Source organism: Patiria miniata, unplaced genomic scaffold (genome assembly GCF_015706575.1).
Source record: "Patiria miniata isolate m_02_andy unplaced genomic scaffold, ASM1570657v1 HiC_scaffold_26, whole genome shotgun sequence".
NCBI lineage: Eukaryota > Metazoa > Echinodermata > Asteroidea > Valvatida > Asterinidae > Patiria > Patiria miniata.
In genome coordinates this window covers 5,969,722-5,989,739 of record NW_024037065.1, presented here as the reverse complement: position 1 = coordinate 5,989,739, position 20,018 = coordinate 5,969,722, and the positions used below count along the sequence as shown (strand labels likewise).

At 44.0% G+C, this 20,018-nt stretch overlaps 3 protein-coding genes across 3 annotated transcripts; 2 read left to right on the top strand and 1 right to left on the bottom strand.

The window, feature by feature from the left end:
• Positions 1-1,840: 1,840 nt before the first annotated feature.
• Positions 1,841-3,556, top strand: LOC119733906. Its single transcript, XM_038207270.1, has one exon. The coding sequence runs from the start codon at positions 1,841-1,843 to the stop codon at positions 3,554-3,556; it is 1,716 nt and encodes a 571-aa protein (XP_038063198.1).
• A 1,817-nt stretch (positions 3,557-5,373) lies between these two features.
• Positions 5,374-10,992, top strand: LOC119733951. The gene is made up of 2 exons (XM_038207315.1): positions 5,374-10,598; positions 10,846-10,992. The coding sequence occupies exon 1, from the start codon at positions 5,488-5,490 to the stop codon at positions 9,643-9,645; it is 4,158 nt and encodes a 1,385-aa protein (XP_038063243.1). The 5' UTR covers positions 5,374-5,487; the 3' UTR covers positions 9,646-10,598; positions 10,846-10,992.
• A 5,614-nt stretch (positions 10,993-16,606) lies between these two features.
• Positions 16,607-20,018, bottom strand: LOC119733952. Its single transcript, XM_038207316.1, has 2 exons — positions 19,616-20,018; positions 16,607-18,350 (listed from the first exon to the last, which is right to left on the bottom strand). The coding sequence occupies exons 1-2, from the start codon at positions 19,794-19,796 to the stop codon at positions 17,032-17,034; spliced, it is 1,500 nt and encodes a 499-aa protein (XP_038063244.1). The 5' UTR covers positions 19,797-20,018; the 3' UTR covers positions 16,607-17,031.

The following is a 20,018-nucleotide window of genomic DNA, read 5'->3' as shown; positions in this document are numbered from 1 at the left end:
TTTTAAAGTTTGTATGTTATAGTAAGTGTGAGTGGTCCTTCTGTGCTCACTATTAAATGATGACTTAACCCTAAAGGGGCCGGGGGGGGGGCAGAATCTGCCCCCCCCCCCCCTCAACTGTTTCCGCGCTAGCCTCGAGAAAAAAAATTTCGGGACCGGAGCTTTTGTGACTTTTTAGCCTTGTTATGTTCACCCCTGGCAGTGTGAGTTGCGATATCGTAGTATTGCGCCCTCTCGTGGTCATCGTAGTTTTTCGCTCAAGTTACACAATTGTTCAGTCACGCCAAGTTTTAGTCCATTTTTGTGCCCATTTTTCCATCTTTTTGAGACCACTCTATTCCGATAGCCTTACACCAGAAGACCACTGGTGAGTTTAAGATTCCATTTATACTTGTGTCAGTGATTATTGATTGTTATTTGATGAGTAATTTGTATCGTAATTTTCAGTCACATTTTGCCACCATGATTTTCTGTATCGCATCGATAATTTTCTTGTGCCTTGCGAAAACTTTCCCTGATTTTGTGCCTTAGAATTTCCCTCAATATCGAGGCCGGTTTCTCAGATGAACTGACTGAAATGTTCAGTATTGTTTTCTGGTCAAGAAACAGTGGATATTTGGTCATTTTATGTTTTCATATCGACGATTTTGGAATGTTATATAAGGTTAGGAACTTAGTTTTTGTGTGCACACGAGGCCTGCCTAAGCACATGTGTTCGCCATTTTTTCCATGATGTTATGAATATTCATGAGCTGGATTCCATATTTGGGATTAGCGTATCCTTATTTGGAAATTGCAGTAGTGCTGCAAGGTTTACAGTGTATTTAGGAACTATGCATTTTTCTTTGTTTTAGGTTGGTGATTTCAGTATTCCAGACCCGTAGGAAGTTTGAGGACACTTCATCTTTTGGAGAGCACAGTTCTGTAGGTTAATTTCCATAGATTATCTAATGTGAATGTACTATCCCTTGGAGTTTTTGAGATTATTTTATGCTCTTATTTTTGTGATGTTTCTTATACATGTATCAGTTTGACATATTACTTTTTGATCTGTCAATATTTCATTTATATTTTTATGTCTGGTAGTGTTAAATCTCTTGCCAACCTGTGTAAATTTGTGCACATTGTTAATTGTACTTAGTGTATTTTCCTTGTATTTCTTGTTTTTCAGTTTTACCTCATGTGGTCCACCCACGACACAGGAATGAGAATAAAGCAGTCAAAGTTCACAAATCCTGTATTAGTCAGAGGTTAACTTGTCGGAGAGAGGGCGCCCTCGGCGCTCCATGTTCGTCATAGTAAAAAGAACTATTCAAGATGATCGAAGTACTTGACTCAGACGACGCAAACAGTGCCAGTTCTCAACGAACACGGGCATCACACAAAACCAGCAGAAGTTCCCTGAAGTCAAACATGAGCTCAGCAGCCATTCTGGCTCGTGCTAAAGCCAAGTCCTTGAAAGCAAAGGTAGAATTCACCCAGAAAGAGGCAGGTCTTCGTCGGCAAGAACAAGACGTCGCCAATGCTCTTCTTCTATTGAGTGCAGAAAAGGAGTATGCAATGGCAGAAGCAGAAGCAGAATTTTTAGAGTCAGTCGCCTTGAAGGAAGGTTCGGCCAGTATCCAAGAAGATTTGCAGTTGCCAGTCGTTGACTCCGCTGTCCGCACCAGCGACTATATATCCCACCACTTTAAGGAACCTGAGACAGAGTTGCCTGAAAAAGAAAAACCAGTTATCAAGATCGAAGAAAAGTCCCCACCAGAAGTTCAGCCTGTGATACCAGACAAAAAGGATGATGCTGAAACCAAGCCTGCACTGCCGTCACAGTCTATCCCCAAAGATGGCAAGCTACCGGAAGTCTTTTCCAACCAAGGAAGAGGCAGTCGACGTGCTGAAGAGAACGAAGGATCTCCTGTCCACTGCGAATATCTGTCTGCACAAGTTCGCTTCCAGCGATGCTGGTGTCCTGGCAGCATTTGAGCCTAGCGAGTTGGCCCCGAACCTGGCTGAAGCTGACCTCTCCAACAAAGATGAAAGCACCATACGGCGTACATTGGGAGTATCCTGGGATTTAAAGGCAGACTCCTTTACTTTCCAAATAGCAGAACCGAATGCCAACGCATGTACCAAGAGGACAGTGTTGTCGGAAGTCAATGGAGTCTTTGACCCGATTGGGTTGGCAGCACCTGTGATCATCAAGGGGAAGATGCTGCTGCGAGAGATGACTCAAGATGGCGGTGGCTGGGATGATCCACTCCCAAAGGACCTGCTCCAAGACTGGGTGATGTGGAGAAAGTCCCTGATCGCCTTGACAGATGTGCGAGTTCCTCGCTCATTTGCACCATTCTCAACCACGGAAGTAGTGAGAAGAGAACTACATACCTTTGGTGACTCTTCAAACAAGGCCATAGGCGCAGTCTGCTACTTGAGGACGGTTGGCAGCAACGATGAAGTCCATGTCCAGTTGGTGATGGGTAAAGCAAAGCTCGCACCTAAGGCAGCCGTCACCATCCCACGCCTTGAGCTCTGTGCATCAGTTCTGGCCACAGAAATGGAAGACTACGTCACCCAGGAACTACAGATTAAAGTTGACGAATCAAAGTTCTACACTGATAGCAAAGTAGTCCTGGGGTACATCACCAACAGGAAACGTCGCTTCCGCACTTATGTGTGCAACCGAGTAAACAGGTTACTCAAAACCTCCGAGCCTGAGCAGTGGACATATGTCCCATCAGAGAGAAACTCAGCTGACCTAGCTTCGAGGTCCATTCTGGCAGCAGAGTTAAGTGGTTCCATGTGGATTGCCGGACCAGAGTTCCTGAGGCTAAAGGACCTGCCCTCGAGCCACAAGCAGAGAGAGATAGAAATACTTCAGGATGACCCAGAAGTGTCTCCAGAGAAGATAAGCTGCAACAAGATTGTCTTGCCCGATGCATCCTTCGGCAGTGAGAGGTTCACCAGATTCTCAAGTTGGGATTCAGCAATGAGAGCCACTACAAACTTGATCCACATTGCCAACTCATTCAGAGCAGAATTTGACTGCAAGGGTTGGCATGTCTGTGAGAAGGCGAAGTCCATCAGAGAGCGTCTCAAAGCCGAGACCGTCATAATAAAGAGTGTGCAGAGTGAAGCCTTTGCTACCGAGTTAGCCGAATTAAGAAGTGGGAAGTTGACCAAGAAGAACAAGCTGGCTTCGCTCAACCCCTACCTTGACAGCAACAGGGTACTCCGAGTCGGAGGCAGATTGCAGAAAGCTCAACTGTCAGAGAGAGCAACACACCCAGCTGTACTACCAAAAAACAACAACTATGTCACAAAGCTCATCATCAAGCACTTCCATCAGCAGTGCAGCCACCAAGGTCGACACATTACCTTGGGTACAATAAGGAACGAAGGCTACTGGGTTCTTGATGGCCAGAGGCACATCAGGAAAGCCAGCGTGGAGATGGTAGCCGCGGACCAGAGGAGCCTGTTTCTACAACCAGCCCGTGAGTTGACGAAGAAGACGTTGTTGCGGCCAATAAGCGACTTGGTTCTTCTGATTCCCTCGGAGTGACTGATCACCATGGTCCAGCGGAAATCATGAAGCTTGGACTCTACCAGATGCTGCTTAGACATGTAGGCACCGCGTTTAAAGTGTTTACTCGCTGTTTTCAAATTTACTGCAGTTCTGCTTGTTATTAACCGTTTTTACTGTTTTAGTGTAACCTTATTACATGTATTGTATTGTATTCACATTGTGATGATGGTATCACCACGGGGGGAGTGTTATGTTCACCCCTGGCAGTGTGAGTTGCGATATCGTAGTATTGCGCCCTCTCGTGGCCATCGTAGTTTTTCGCTCAAGTTACACAATTGTTCAGTCACGCCAAGTTTTAGTCCATTTTTGTGCCCATTTTTCCATCTTTTTGAGACCACTCTATTCCGATAGCCTTACACCAGAAGACCACTGGTGAGTTTAAGATTCCATTTATACTTGTGTCAGTGATTATTGATTGTTATTTGATGAGTAATTTGTATCGTAATTTTCAGTCACATTTTGCCACCATGATTTTCTGTATCGCATCGATAATTTTCTTGTGCCTTGCGAAAACTTTCCCTGATTTTGTGCCTTAGAATTTCCCTCAATATCGAGGCCGGTTTCTCAGATGAACTGACTGAAATGTTCAGTATTGTTTTCTGGTCAAGAAACAGTGGATATTTGGTCATTTTATGTTTTCATATCGACGATTTTGGAATGTTATATAAGGTTAGGAACTTAGTTTTTGTGTGCACACGAGGCCTGCCTAAGCACATGTGTTCGCCATTTTTTCCATGATGTTATGAATATTCATGAGCTGGATTCCATATTTGGGATTAGCGTATCCTTATTTGGAAATTGCAGTAGTGCTGCAAGGTTTACAGTGTATTTAGGAACTATGCATTTTTCTTTGTTTTAGGTTGGTGATTTCAGTATTCCAGACCCGTAGGAAGTTTGAGGACACTTCATCTTTTGGAGAGCACAGTTCTGTAGGTTAATTTCCATAGATTATCTAATGTGAATGTACTATCCCTTGGAGTTTTTGAGATTATTTTATGCTCTTATTTTTGTGATGTTTCTTATACATGTATCAGTTTGACATATTACTTTTTGATCTGTCAATATTTCATTTATATTTTTATGTCTGGTAGTGTTAAATCTCTTGCCAACCTGTGTAAATTTGTGCACATTGTTAATTGTACTTAGTGTATTTTCCTTGTATTTCTTGTTTTTCAGTTTTACCTCATGTGGTCCACCCACGACACAGGAATGAGAATAAAGCAGTCAAAGTTCACAAATCCTGTATTAGTCAGAGGTTAACTTGTCGGAGAGAGGGCGCCCTCGGCGCTCCATGTTCGTCATAGTAAAAAGAACTATTCAAGATGATCGAAGTACTTGACTCAGACGACGCAAACAGTGCCAGTTCTCAACGAACACGGGCATCACACAAAACCAGCAGAAGTTCCCTGAAGTCAAACATGAGCTCAGCAGCCATTCTGGCTCGTGCTAAAGCCAAGTCCTTGAAAGCAAAGGTAGAATTCACCCAGAAAGAGGCAGGTCTTCGTCGGCAAGAACAAGACGTCGCCAATGCTCTTCTTCTATTGAGTGCAGAAAAGGAGTATGCAATGGCAGAAGCAGAAGCAGAATTTTTAGAGTCAGTCGCCTTGAAGGAAGGTTCGGCCAGTATCCAAGAAGATTTGCAGTTGCCAGTCGTTGACTCCGCTGTCCGCACCAGCGACTATATATCCCACCACTTTAAGGAACCTGAGACAGAGTTGCCTGAAAAAGAAAAACCAGTTATCAAGATCGAAGAAAAGTCCCCACCAGAAGTTCAGCCTGTGATACCAGACAAAAAGGATGATGCTGAAACCAAGCCTGCACTGCCGTCACAGTCTATCCCCAAAGATGGCAAGCTACCGGAACCCCCTAGCCCACCCATCAAGGAGAGTCTCAACTCCATCAGTAACATGTTGGTGAAGAAAGAGCTGGTAAAGAGTGGAATCAGAAAATTCAAAGGCAGTGCGGGCAACTACCGGGCCTGGAAGTGCAGCTTCCAACAAGCAACGAAGGACCTGGAGCTTAAACCATATGAGGAGTTAAACCTGGTCCTGGGTTCCCTTGAGGGTGAGACAGAAATGTTCGTCCAAAGGATCTATTCCATTCACATTGACAGACCAGAAGAGGGTCTCAAGCGAACCTGGGAGTATCTGGAGCAAAAACATGGCTCCCCAGAGGCAGTGGAACGAGATCTCACAGGCCGACTAGAGCAGTTCCAAAAGATCTCGCCAAAGGGCAGCACCAAGCTGGAAGAGTTCGGATATCTTCTCCTTGAGGTCCAATACCTGAAGGAGTCAGAGAAGTTTCCAGGGTTGCTGGCGTTGGATTCCTCGAGAGGATTGCAGCCCCTAGTGCAGAAATTGCCAGAGTGGCTTCAGAACAAGTGGCGAGAGAAGGGGTCAGAATACAAGAAGAAGCATGCAGTCCTCTTCCCGCCTTTTGAGGAATTTGTAAAGTTCATCCAGCACCATGCCAGAGTGCAAAGCGACCCGAGCTTCCAGTTTACTGATGCTGTCAAGAGTGCAGCTGAACGCTCTTCGTCAAGGCCTTCTTTCACTGTAAGAAAGACTGGGGTGGAGGAAGGGTCTGCAGCAAAGGAGACATCCCGTTGCCCGGTACACAACACAGCACACAAGCTGCAGGATTGCCGGGTCTTCTGTCAGAAATCCATAGATGAGAAGATATCATTTGTGAAAGAGAATCGCCTGTGTTTCCGATGTTTGAGGGCCAACCACATCATTAAGAACTGTAAGACCCCAGTGAGATGCGACATCTGTGGCAAGTCCCATGTCACAGTCATGCACAGGCCTGCACCCAGTCAAGAAGTTCCACCAGCGTCAAATCAGACACCCCCTACCATGAAGTATGACAACCGGCCCCAGATAATCGTCACACCTAAATGCACCAGAGTATGTGGCAACGGTAAAGAAGGCCGGTCATGCGCCAAAATTTGTTTGGCAAAAGCCTACCTGGAAGAGAAGCCGGACCATGTTATCACCACATACGTCATCATCGACGACCAGAGTGATGGTTCCCTCATCAACGAAAATCTTCTTGAGAGATTAGGAGTCAAACAGAATAAGTCAACGTATGCTGTCAAAACGGTTAATGGCCTCCAGGAAGTCCATGGTAGAAAACTTTCTGGCCTAGTCATCGAGAGCATGGACGGCACAGTTTCCGCTCCAACGCCTACACTGTTCGAGTGCAACAACATTCCTGGAGATGTGGCGGAGATACCCACACCGGAGGTGGCAGCAGCCTTTGATCACCTAAAGCCAATTGCCCCGATGATACCACCCCTGAACAAAGATGCCGAAATAGCAGTGCTACTTGGCAGAGATGCTCCGCAGTTCCACAAAGTGAGAGAGGTGATCAACGGCAAAGATGACCAGCCATGGGCACACCGTCTCGATCTAGGCTGGGTCGTTGTCGGCGAGGTTTGTTTGAACGGTGCCCACATCCGGACAGACATCTCCTACCTGCAGCAAGACGTAATCAGCACCTACTTTACGCAGGTCTTGAGAAACGGTCGCCATTCCGCCCAATTCCAGCCATGTGACAAGGCAGTGAAGGTCTTTCATACCAGGCCTAAAGCAGCTGAATTGGGGGAAGAAGTGTTCATCAGCACTAGTGCTGATGAACGTCTTGGGCCATCCTCCGATGACAGAGAGTTCATGGAGCTGATCGCCGGCAAGATGAAGAAAGATCAAGATGGGAACTGGTGCGCACCTTTGCCCTTCAGAAAAAATAGAAGAAGACTGCCAAACAACAAGACCCAAGCGGTATCCAGGATGAAAGCCCTGGCCAGCTCCCTGGCTAAGGATGAAAAGAAAAGGCAGCACTACATCGAGTTCATGAGAAAGGTTCTGGAGAAGGGACTTGCTAAGCAGGTTCTGGATGAGGCGACTAGTGCTAGTGAAGAAGTTTGGTACCTCCCACACTTCGGAGTATACCACCCCCAGAAGCCTGACAAGCTGAGGGTGGTGTTCGACTCAAGTGCCATCTTCTCAGGCATTTCCCTGAATGATGTCTTGTTAAGTGGACCTGATCTGATGAACCAGCTCCTGGGCGTCCTGATCAGGTTCCGAGAGGAGCCAGTTGCAGTCACCGCAGACATCGAGCAGATGTTTTATGCTTTCAGAGTCCGAGAAGACCACACAAGATTCCTACGTTTCCTGTGGTATGAGGACAACAACCCGAATGCAGCCATTGTCACTTACTGCATGACAGTGCATGTCTTTGGCAACAAGCCATCCCCAGCTGTGGCCATCAGTGGCCTAAGAAAGACCGCTGAAGAAGGTGAAGCAGAGTTTGGCACCGATGTGAGGGAGCTGATAGAAAGAAATTTCTACATGGATGACCTTCTGAAGTCTTTTCCAACCAAGGAAGAGGCAGTCGACGTGCTGAAGAGAACGAAGGATCTCCTGTCCACTGCGAATATCCGTCTGCACAAGTTCGCTTCCAGCGATGCTGGTGTCCTGGCAGCATTTGAGCCTAGCGAGTTGGCCCCGAACCTGGCTGAAGCTGACCTCTCCAACAAAGATGAAAGCACCATACGGCGTACATTGGGAGTATCCTGGGATTTAAAGGCAGACTCCTTTACTTTCCAAATAGCAGAACCGAATGCCAACGCATGTACCAAGAGGACAGTGTTGTCGGAAGTCAATGGAGTCTTTGACCCGATTGGGTTGGCAGCACCTGTGATCATCAAGGGGAAGATGCTGCTGCGAGAGATGACTCAAGATGGCGGTGGCTGGGATGATCCACTCCCAAAGGACCTGCTCCAAGACTGGGTGATGTGGAGAAAGTCCCTGATCGCCTTGACAGATGTGCGAGTTCCTCGCTCATTTGCACCATTCTCAACCACGGAAGTAGTGAGAAGAGAACTACATACCTTTGGTGACTCTTCAAACAAGGCCATAGGCGCAGTCTGCTACTTGAGGACGGTTGGCAGCAACGATGAAGTCCATGTCCAGTTGGTGATGGGTAAAGCAAAGCTCGCACCTAAGGCAGCCGTCACCATCCCACGCCTTGAGCTCTGTGCATCAGTTCTGGCCACAGAAATGGAAGACTACGTCACCCAGGAACTACAGATTAAAGTTGACGAATCAAAGTTCTACACTGATAGCAAAGTAGTCCTGGGGTACATCACCAACAGGAAACGTCGCTTCCGCACTTATGTGTGCAACCGAGTAAACAGGTTACTCAAAACCTCCGAGCCTGAGCAGTGGACATATGTCCCATCAGAGAGAAACTCAGCTGACCTAGCTTCGAGGTCCATTCTGGCAGCAGAGTTAAGTGGTTCCATGTGGATTGCCGGACCAGAGTTCCTGAGGCTAAAGGACCTGCCCTCGAGCCACAAGCAGAGAGAGATAGAAATACTTCAGGATGACCCAGAAGTGTCTCCAGAGAAGATAAGCTGCAACAAGATTGTCTTGCCCGATGCATCCTTCGGCAGTGAGAGGTTCACCAGATTCTCAAGTTGGGATTCAGCAATGAGAGCCACTACAAACTTGATCCACATTGCCAACTCATTCAGAGCAGAATTTGACTGCAAGGGTTGGCATGTCTGTGAGAAGGCGAAGTCCATCAGAGAGCGTCTCAAAGCCGAGACCGTCATAATAAAGAGTGTGCAGAGTGAAGCCTTTGCTACCGAGTTAGCCGAATTAAGAAGTGGGAAGTTGACCAAGAAGAACAAGCTGGCTTCGCTCAACCCCTACCTTGACAGCAACAGGGTACTCCGAGTCGGAGGCAGATTGCAGAAAGCTCAACTGTCAGAGAGAGCAACACACCCAGCTGTACTACCAAAAAACAACAACTATGTCACAAAGCTCATCATCAAGCACTTCCATCAGCAGTGCAGCCACCAAGGTCGACACATTACCTTGGGTACAATAAGGAACGAAGGCTACTGGGTTCTTGATGGCCAGAGGCACATCAGGAAAGCCAGCGTGGAGATGGTAGCCGCGGACCAGAGGAGCCTGTTTCTACAACCAGCCCGTGAGTTGACGAAGAAGACGTTGTTGCGGCCAATAAGCGACTTGGTTCTTCTGATTCCCTCGGAGTGACTGATCACCATGGTCCAGCGGAAATCATGAAGCTTGGACTCTACCAGATGCTGCTTAGACATGTAGGCACCGCGTTTAAAGTGTTTACTCGCTGTTTTCAAATTTACTGCAGTTCTGCTTGTTATTAACCGTTTTTACTGTTTTAGTGTAACCTTATTACATGTATTGTATTGTATTCACATTGTGATGATGGTATCACCACGGGGGGAGTGTTATGTTCACCCCTGGCAGTGTGAGTTGCGATATCGTAGTATTGCGCCCTCTCGTGGTCATCGTAGTTTTTCGCTCAAGTTACACAATTGTTCAGTCACGCCAAGTTTTAGTCCATTTTTGTGCCCATTTTTCCATCTTTTTGAGACCACTCTATTCCGATAGCCTTACACCAGAAGACCACTGGTGAGTTTAAGATTCCATTTATACTTGTGTCAGTGATTATTGATTGTTATTTGATGAGTAATTTGTATCGTAATTTTCAGTCACATTTTGCCACCATGATTTTCTGTATCGCATCGATAATTTTCTTGTGCCTTGCGAAAACTTTCCCTGATTTTGTGCCTTAGAATTTCCCTCAATATCGAGGCCGGTTTCTCAGATGAACTGACTGAAATGTTCAGTATTGTTTTCTGGTCAAGAAACAGTGGATATTTGGTCATTTTATGTTTTCATATCGACGATTTTGGAATGTTATATAAGGTTAGGAACTTAGTTTTTGTGTGCACACGAGGCCTGCCTAAGCACATGTGTTCGCCATTTTTTCCATGATGTTATGAATATTCATGAGCTGGATTCCATATTTGGGATTAGCGTATCCTTATTTGGAAATTGCAGTAGTGCTGCAAGGTTTACAGTGTATTTAGGAACTATGCATTTTTCTTTGTTTTAGGTTGGTGATTTCAGTATTCCAGACCCGTAGGAAGTTTGAGGACACTTCATCTTTTGGAGAGCACAGTTCTGTAGGTTAATTTCCATAGATTATCTAATGTGAATGTACTATCCCTTGGAGTTTTTGAGATTATTTTATGCTCTTATTTTTGTGATGTTTCTTATACATGTATCAGTTTGACATATTACTTTTTGATCTGTCAATATTTCATTTATATTTTTATGTCTGGTAGTGTTAAATCTCTTGCCAACCTGTGTAAATTTGTGCACATTGTTAATTGTACTTAGTGTATTTTCCTTGTATTTCTTGTTTTTCAGTTTTACCTCATGTGGTCCACCCACGACACAGGAATGAGAATAAAGCAGTCAAAGTTCACAAATCCTGTATTAGTCAGAGGTTAACTTGTCGGAGAGAGGGCGCCCTCGGCGCTCCATGTTCGTCATAGTAAAAAGAACTATTCAAGATGATCGAAGTACTTGACTCAGACGACGCAAACAGTGCCAGTTCTCAACGAACACGGGCATCACACAAAACCAGCAGAAGTTCCCTGAAGTCAAACATGAGCTCAGCAGCCATTCTGGCTCGTGCTAAAGCCAAGTCCTTGAAAGCAAAGGTAGAATTCACCCAGAAAGAGGCAGGTCTTCGTCGGCAAGAACAAGACGTCGCCAATGCTCTTCTTCTATTGAGTGCAGAAAAGGAGTATGCAATGGCAGAAGCAGAAGCAGAATTTTTAGAGTCAGTCGCCTTGAAGGAAGGTTCGGCCAGTATCCAAGAAGATTTGCAGTTGCCAGTCGTTGACTCCGCTGTCCGCACCAGCGACTATATATCCCACCACTTTAAGGAACCTGAGACAGAGTTGCCTGAAAAAGAAAAACCAGTTATCAAGATCGAAGAAAAGTCCCCACCAGAAGTTCAGCCTGTGATACCAGACAAAAAGGATGATGCTGAAACCAAGCCTGCACTGCCGTCACAGTCTATCCCCAAAGATGGCAAGCTACCGGAACCCCCTAGCCCACCCATCAAGGAGAGTCTCAACTCCATCAGTAACATGTTGGTGAAGAAAGAGCTGGTAAAGAGTGGAATCAGAAAATTCAAAGGCAGTGCGGGCAACTACCGGGCCTGGAAGTGCAGCTTCCAACAAGCAACGAAGGACCTGGAGCTTAAACCATATGAGGAGTTAAACCTGGTCCTGGGTTCCCTTGAGGGTGAGACAGAAATGTTCGTCCAAAGGATCTATTCCATTCACATTGACAGACCAGAAGAGGGTCTCAAGCGAACCTGGGAGTATCTGGAGCAAAAACATGGCTCCCCAGAGGCAGTGGAACGAGATCTCACAGGCCGACTAGAGCAGTTCCAAAAGATCTCGCCAAAGGGCAGCACCAAGCTGGAAGAGTTCGGATATCTTCTCCTTGAGGTCCAATACCTGAAGGAGTCAGAGAAGTTTCCAGGGTTGCTGGCGTTGGATTCCTCGAGAGGATTGCAGCCCCTAGTGCAGAAATTGCCAGAGTGGCTTCAGAACAAGTGGCGAGAGAAGGGGTCAGAATACAAGAAGAAGCATGCAGTCCTCTTCCCGCCTTTTGAGGAATTTGTAAAGTTCATCCAGCACCATGCCAGAGTGCAAAGCGACCCGAGCTTCCAGTTTACTGATGCTGTCAAGAGTGCAGCTGAACGCTCTTCGTCAAGGCCTTCTTTCACTGTAAGAAAGACTGGGGTGGAGGAAGGGTCTGCAGCAAAGGAGACATCCCGTTGCCCGGTACACAACACAGCACACAAGCTGCAGGATTGCCGGGTCTTCTGTCAGAAATCCATAGATGAGAAGATATCATTTGTGAAAGAGAATCGCCTGTGTTTCCGATGTTTGAGGGCCAACCACATCATTAAGAACTGTAAGACCCCAGTGAGATGCGACATCTGTGGCAAGTCCCATGTCACAGTCATGCACAGGCCTGCACCCAGTCAAGAAGTTCCACCAGCGTCAAATCAGACACCCCCTACCATGAAGTATGACAACCGGCCCCAGATAATCGTCACACCTAAATGCACCAGAGTATGTGGCAACGGTAAAGAAGGCCGGTCATGCGCCAAAATTTGTTTGGCAAAAGCCTACCTGGAAGAGAAGCCGGACCATGTTATCACCACATACGTCATCATCGACGACCAGAGTGATGGTTCCCTCATCAACGAAAATCTTCTTGAGAGATTAGGAGTCAAACAGAATAAGTCAACGTATGCTGTCAAAACGGTTAATGGCCTCCAGGAAGTCCATGGTAGAAAACTTTCTGGCCTAGTCATCGAGAGCATGGACGGCACAGTTTCCGCTCCAACGCCTACACTGTTCGAGTGCAACAACATTCCTGGAGATGTGGCGGAGATACCCACACCGGAGGTGGCAGCAGCCTTTGATCACCTAAAGCCAATTGCCCCGATGATACCACCCCTGAACAAAGATGCCGAAATAGCAGTGCTACTTGGCAGAGATGCTCCGCAGTTCCACAAAGTGAGAGAGGTGATCAACGGCAAAGATGACCAGCCATGGGCACACCGTCTCGATCTAGGCTGGGTCGTTGTCGGCGAGGTTTGTTTGAACGGTGCCCACATCCGGACAGACATCTCCTACCTGCAGCAAGACGTAATCAGCACCTACTTTACGCAGGTCTTGAGAAACGGTCGCCATTCCGCCCAATTCCAGCCATGTGACAAGGCAGTGAAGGTCTTTCATACCAGGCCTAAAGCAGCTGAATTGGGGGAAGAAGTGTTCATCAGCACTAGTGCTGATGAACGTCTTGGGCCATCCTCCGATGACAGAGAGTTCATGGAGCTGATCGCCGGCAAGATGAAGAAAGATCAAGATGGGAACTGGTGCGCACCTTTGCCCTTCAGAAAAAATAGAAGAAGACTGCCAAACAACAAGACCCAAGCGGTATCCAGGATGAAAGCCCTGGCCAGCTCCCTGGCTAAGGATGAAAAGAAAAGGCAGCACTACATCGAGTTCATGAGAAAGGTTCTGGAGAAGGGACTTGCTAAGCAGGTTCTGGATGAGGCGACTAGTGCTAGTGAAGAAGTTTGGTACCTCCCACACTTCGGAGTATACCACCCCCAGAAGCCTGACAAGCTGAGGGTGGTGTTCGACTCAAGTGCCATCTTCTCAGGCATTTCCCTGAATGATGTCTTGTTAAGTGGACCTGATCTGATGAACCAGCTCCTGGGCGTCCTGATCAGGTTCCGAGAGGAGCCAGTTGCAGTCACCGCAGACATCGAGCAGATGTTTTATGCTTTCAGAGTCCTCAAGCCTTGCGCATCTTTTGACACCAAAAATACATTACTGTACAAGTAGCTGATAATTGTGAAAGTGATTGGGGGCAAATTCAGGTTGGAGGCAAAGAAGGGGGGGGGTGTGATCATTGATCATGTCCCAAACGACTACATCAGATCAGTCAGTAAATATTAAACTTTTACAGTTAATTGATGTCAACATAGATTCAAACTCTTTTTTTTTCAGTTGGGGCTGTCAGCACGAGAAAGATGCAGTTGAAAGCTACACCAAGTGTCAGTCATCAAACCATGACAATCTCCATGTCAGAGATGTTGGCTTGTACATTTGCCCCGACCTCCCCTTTCTAGGGGCATCCCCCGATGCACACATCACCTGCACCTGTTGTGGAGATGGACTGCTGGAGGTAAAGTGCCATTTTTGTGTAAAGGACTGTAACATCAGTGAAGGCCTGACAAGGAAGGACTTCCCTCTTGAGAGTAGCTCAGATGGAAAACTGTACCTCAAGCATAGTCATCCTTATTATTTTCAGGTTCAAGCCCAGTTGTTTGTTTCGAACAAACCCTATTGCGATTTTGTTCTTTGGTCTCAAACAAAACCTGATGTTCCACATATTGAGAGAATATTCCCCAATGATGTGTTTCTTAAGGAAAATGTTGAAAAAGCAAAACTGTTTTTCAAAGTGGGTATTTTGCCTGAGCTGCTTGGTAAGTGGTACACAACATCTAATGTAGGAGAAGGGAACACCATTGCTGAGTGCAGTTCACAGACACAAGTAAATGTTTGTTGTTTTTGTCGTGAGGCAAACACTGGTCATGGTATGATTGAATGTCAATCTACTGAATGCAGAGTAAAAGTATTTCATTTAAGATGTCTTGGATTAACGGTGCTGCCAAAGACAAAGCGGTATTTATGCCCAAATTGTAAAAAGATTGAGGTTGCACAAAAACGTACAGCAAAGGTTAAGGAACAGTAAGTATATTCATATTAATGGGCAACCAATAAAATGAAGGGGAGAATTTATATCAAGGGGATGGTGTGGGAATGAGCCTGCATTAAGTTATTTTCCGAAGTAATTTCTGTGGGCATAATTTAGAGCTTCAAATCTGTTAAGATCAGTTTTAAAACTACATAGAGTAGCTTTTGCAGTGCAAACATTAAATACATGTACACACCCATAGTCGAGCAGTTATGGTAGCGTTTGTTTATGGTGTCAATCGAGGACACACATGTGCAACATCATCTATGAATCAAGGACTCCTCGGTTGGAAAATGTGTACAGAACCAATGAAAGCTGTTGCAAATAAGTTTAGAGTACAAACAAAGGAAAAGGGACGAGGAACAAAAACAATCCTTGATTTGCACCATAAACAAGGGGGTATGTACATGTCTGCATTAAATGGAGAAAGCTTTGTTTAGAAAAGGACATGGTGTTTAACAGGGGTGCAGCTGACCTAAAATGACACTTAACAAAGCATAATGACTCTTAAACAGGTCTGTACATCGTGGTACTTGCTAATACCTAAGAGGAAAATTCTACGTTGGTGTAGGGCAAAACCTAATTTGATTTATATCACCCCGGCGCAAAAAAATCCATCTTATAGGAAAATTCTAAATATAATGGTGAATTTGGAAGTTTTTTCTCATGAAATGCTGACCAATTTAGAAAAGTCTCAGCATTTCTAAATTTTGTTTTTGCAACCTGTTTAGGTGCCTTAGGTTATATATAAGTTATTAAACAATCATTAAAGAGGGGCAATTGTAGGCAATTTCAAGTGTTTAACAGTATTTTATTATTGGCGACTGTCCAGTATTTTATGTAGCATAAGATATATTTCAGGAGATGTGAAATAGAAATCATACATTTTTAACTACAATAATAGCATATGAATATATTAACAGTGTTTTGACTGTCAGTGTTCCAATTTTATATTTATGGTACTGGGATATGACTAATCAAAGTGCCAACTTCCATTTTCTTAGATGTTAAATTCATATTGCTGACCCTAATATATAAGAACAAAAATAGAAATCACTCTTTATATATTAATTTTACTTTTACTTATTTTTTACGTGAAAATAAACTTTTCAAATTCTTTGATCCTCTATGTACCTGCTTATGCTTTACATGTATTTAAGTTTAACTAAACCTGGGGAAATGGAAAGATAAATTTACAAATATGATACATGTATACTAATAAATAGCCTTGTTCATCCCGGTACACGCAATAAATTATTCTTTGAAAATATATGTAAAATATTTGTTTTCCATCTCAAATAAGATTGTAAGTGTAATATACAGGAAAACAGTTTGCAGTATTTTAATTTTAGACTTCATGTTTATGTACATATAATAGAGCACCATAAAAGATTTTAAACCCTCAGATCTCTGGTCTCAATGTATATGATTGTGTGAATTAAAAATATATTTTTTTTATACAAGTATGCTTACTTCTAAAAGTATTAAAAACATTTTGGTTCTCACATGAGGATGAGCTTAATACAAACAACATATACATGTAGACGAGCACATTTGGATAAGGCCACAAAAGAAAATAGTTCTGCTTCCCGTTTCTATATCAACCTATTCTGGCAGCCCTACCTAAATTTTGTATGGTAAAAATGAGGCAAAAACACCCAAAACCATCAATTTCTACCTTTTACCCTTGACTACACATAGACACGTCCATATGATCATACAAAAAAAATTTCCTACATGTTCAGTGACTGTGTCCTGCCTTTTTTTGAAAACAAGGAAGAGGGAGGCCCTTTTTTTTCTCCCTCCAAAATGGCTGCCCGACCGGGCTATTTTTCAAGATGGCTGCCAGTTGTTTTTTGGGTTTTTTTTACTCAGGAAATGACGTAACAGCTTTATATGGGCTACATGCAACGGATAAAGAGGCCAAAATAATGTCACTGTTGACAATAAAACATTTTTTTCCGTTTAAAAAAAAAGGAGGCGGCCTCCAAAAAGGAAGCGGGCGGGGACGCTTAACATGTTTTTTTTTTATTTCGTCTAATTATGCTTGTAATTTCCCCTAAAAATTATGCACGTACAAGTTCCAATTGTGAACATGCACTTTGAATGATTATGAAGCACACAAGTTGTGTTTCCAATCTTGGACAGCATTTTTTTAGTTGTGAACAAATTATTTCTGTTATGAACGTTGACGATTTTCTTCAACATCCAGCCTGTGCAGAAGTGTGATCAACAATTTGGCAACATCCTGATTTAATCAAATGGCACAATGGAAGTACATAGGTTAGTCAAGGCACAGGCTACATGCACAACCTTATCAAATGTTGTCATGTTTTCATCTTTCCTCATTAGCTTACAGATCTCTACAGGACCATTCAATACTTCGTACTTCTGCCTGACCAAACCTATTACTCTCTCAACATGTATTCGTACTGAAGCAAGTTTTCTTGTGGTCTCGGCTTCTTCCTTACTTAGTTGGCTCTTGCCCTTAGTAAAGGCAGGTTTTTTTAGGGTCGCACCATATACACCTACTGAATCATGAATGTTGAAACCTCTGTCTGCCAGCACTTCATCGCCTGGTTGCAATTTGTACAAGATACCACAATTTTCAGTTATGTGTTTGTCACTTGCTCGACCCCCCCCCCATCCCTTTGAAATGAAAATGATTGCTCCTTGAGGTGCAACACCAATCAAATATTTCAAGGTATTCCTGGCCTTGTAACTGGAGTATGTTTGCGACTTGGCCCTTTGGTCACTTGATCGTTCCATTGTGACTTCAAAGCAGTCAATGATCACTGTACACTTTGGATATACAGATCTGAACACAATTGGAAGGGTTTTCCTTAATTCTTCTCTTTCAGGCCAAAACACAGCCATGGGAACCAACCTTGCATAAAGCACATCAATCACACTATTAACTGTTCTTGAAACAGTTGAGCAGTTCACATTAAATCTATAGGCTAAATCTTGATTACAGAGGTTAAGACGAAGGTACATAAGTGTCATTAATAGCTGCTGGAACTTTGAAAGAACTGCTTTAGGATGAGTGTTCAGAAATGGTGAAATCTCCTGAAGAACAGTTTGAAGTAGTGTTAATGATGGAAGACCTGTGCAGAATTTGACCTTGTCATCATCTTTGAAGCTGTTTTCTGACAGTGACAAATGTTCTACAGTTTCTTTGAGATGATGATTTTCCTCCAACAGTCTCCTACACTCTAACTCAATGGAGGCTGCACTTACTGTATCTGAAGGGGAAGAAGTTGAAGTTGAAGCTTGCTGTGCAGATTGACATGACATAGATGGCTGATGCACTTGCAGACTCAGTAAAGTCTCTGCTGCTTCCTCTTGCAAATCTTGTTCCATTTGAACCTTTTCTAAGGCTTCAGTTTGCAAAGTCATTAGAGCCTGTGCAGCTGTTTCTTTAGCGGCATTCTCTCTCCTGCGAAGTTTTAGTGCCTCACGCTTTTCAAACCGTTCCAGAGCAGTCCTCTTCCGTTTCTTGTCGGGAGATGTCGTGTCTGGAAAAACTGAGGGAACATAATCCGGTGACAGAGGATTTCTGCTCTGTTTTCCTGCATAAGTAAGAGAAAAAAAATAAATGCACATATTTATTTCATGTAGTTAAAACTCTGTTTCTGACTTCTTTTTTTTTTACAATAAACTCGGAATGTGCTATCCCTGATCCCTATTATACAGCCAACAATGGGGTTAGTGGGAGGGGACTGGGGTGCACTAGCTCAATTGCTCTGAAGGACACTGTTAGAAACAAATTAAGGTCATTTCCCAATTATTGTAATGGGACTTTGGACAAAGGCTCAACCTATGTACTAGTTGAGATTACAAGGCAAACAAATAAACCAGTAGAAACTGGTTAAATTGTTTTGCTTAGACCTATAATAACCGCAACTGCTTTGTTGGTTTCCTGCCACCTATTTTTTATCTTTTTTCTTTTTTTCAGTTTTTTCTAACCATCTGTCCATGTTCAGGCTATGATGATTTGCATTGTATGCTTGTGGTGGAATAGATGTTGCTTGAATTGGATCAATTTGAATAAATTGCCTCTTTTTTTTAAATTTCTTTCCAATAGAACTGTAGGCCTACATGTATCTTTTTTTGTACCTATATCACTTTGGACACCATATACATTAGCAAAAGAAGCAAGAAAACAGAAAAATCTACATGCCATCTTGGAAAATCTGGCATCTTGGAAAACAAACGCTTGTCTTCTTTTAGGTTTATGAAAGAAAAACCTGCAAGAAACTAAATCATTTTTTACTTGGTCTTTTAGTCCCATTTGGGGTGTTTTCCTCGTCATTTTCTAGCTTACATCATTGCTCAGAGTAAGAAAAGTTTACTGCATGCGTTTGAAATTTCTATTCTGTTTTTTTTTGGCTCAAACTTTAGGACTGTAGGCCATATTACTATAAGTTAACTGCAATTCTAATTTAAGAAATATTCAACCAGATAAATATAAGAAATTGAAAAAGGGCAGTAAAGCCAAGCCCAAGCATGCCAAGCATTGTTGAAGCAGGCTCTGCTCAGATAGTCCTGAGTAACACTCAGCCTAAATAAGATGGCTTACTAAAGGCCTAGCATGCCTAGGCATATGCTAGGCAATGTCTCACCCATCACAGTGGTAGTTATTTGAACAGGACGATTCATGGTTTAATGACGAAATGCTAGAATTTATTGAACTGTTATCGGTAGTCCTTCTGCTGAAGATCCCACTTTAGCCGCCCTAGCTAAGTTAGATTAAAGCCAAGACGAACTTGCAAATGTCGAATTCACAAAATTTACCCACACAGGCTGCATTTATACCTAGGCCTACATGACTTACCAGAAATGAAATGTGCACTACAGAGACGGCTCCCGTCATTCGGCATCCAACCCGGTTCACGTTTTATTGCATTGATCCATTTTTGCCGACGCTCTTCGTCCGTAGGAAACCGATAGAAAGAAATGCCCGACCCGGCTGTTTTCCTGTGTTTACAACGCACCACAACACAAGTATGTACCATTTTGTACAAACCTTGACCCGAGCCTGGCGACGTACCGTACCGAGATCTCGATAAATTAACCAAAAAAGGAGGGCAAAGGTGACGGGTCAAAGGGAAATTGAGCGGAAGACGTCATGTGGCGGCGCCGTCACGTATATGCGTGTACAAAACTGTGTGTAATTTGACTCCCAAAATGGCGGACGACATCAAAACGTGGTAGCTATGTGACGTCATTGCAAGGGG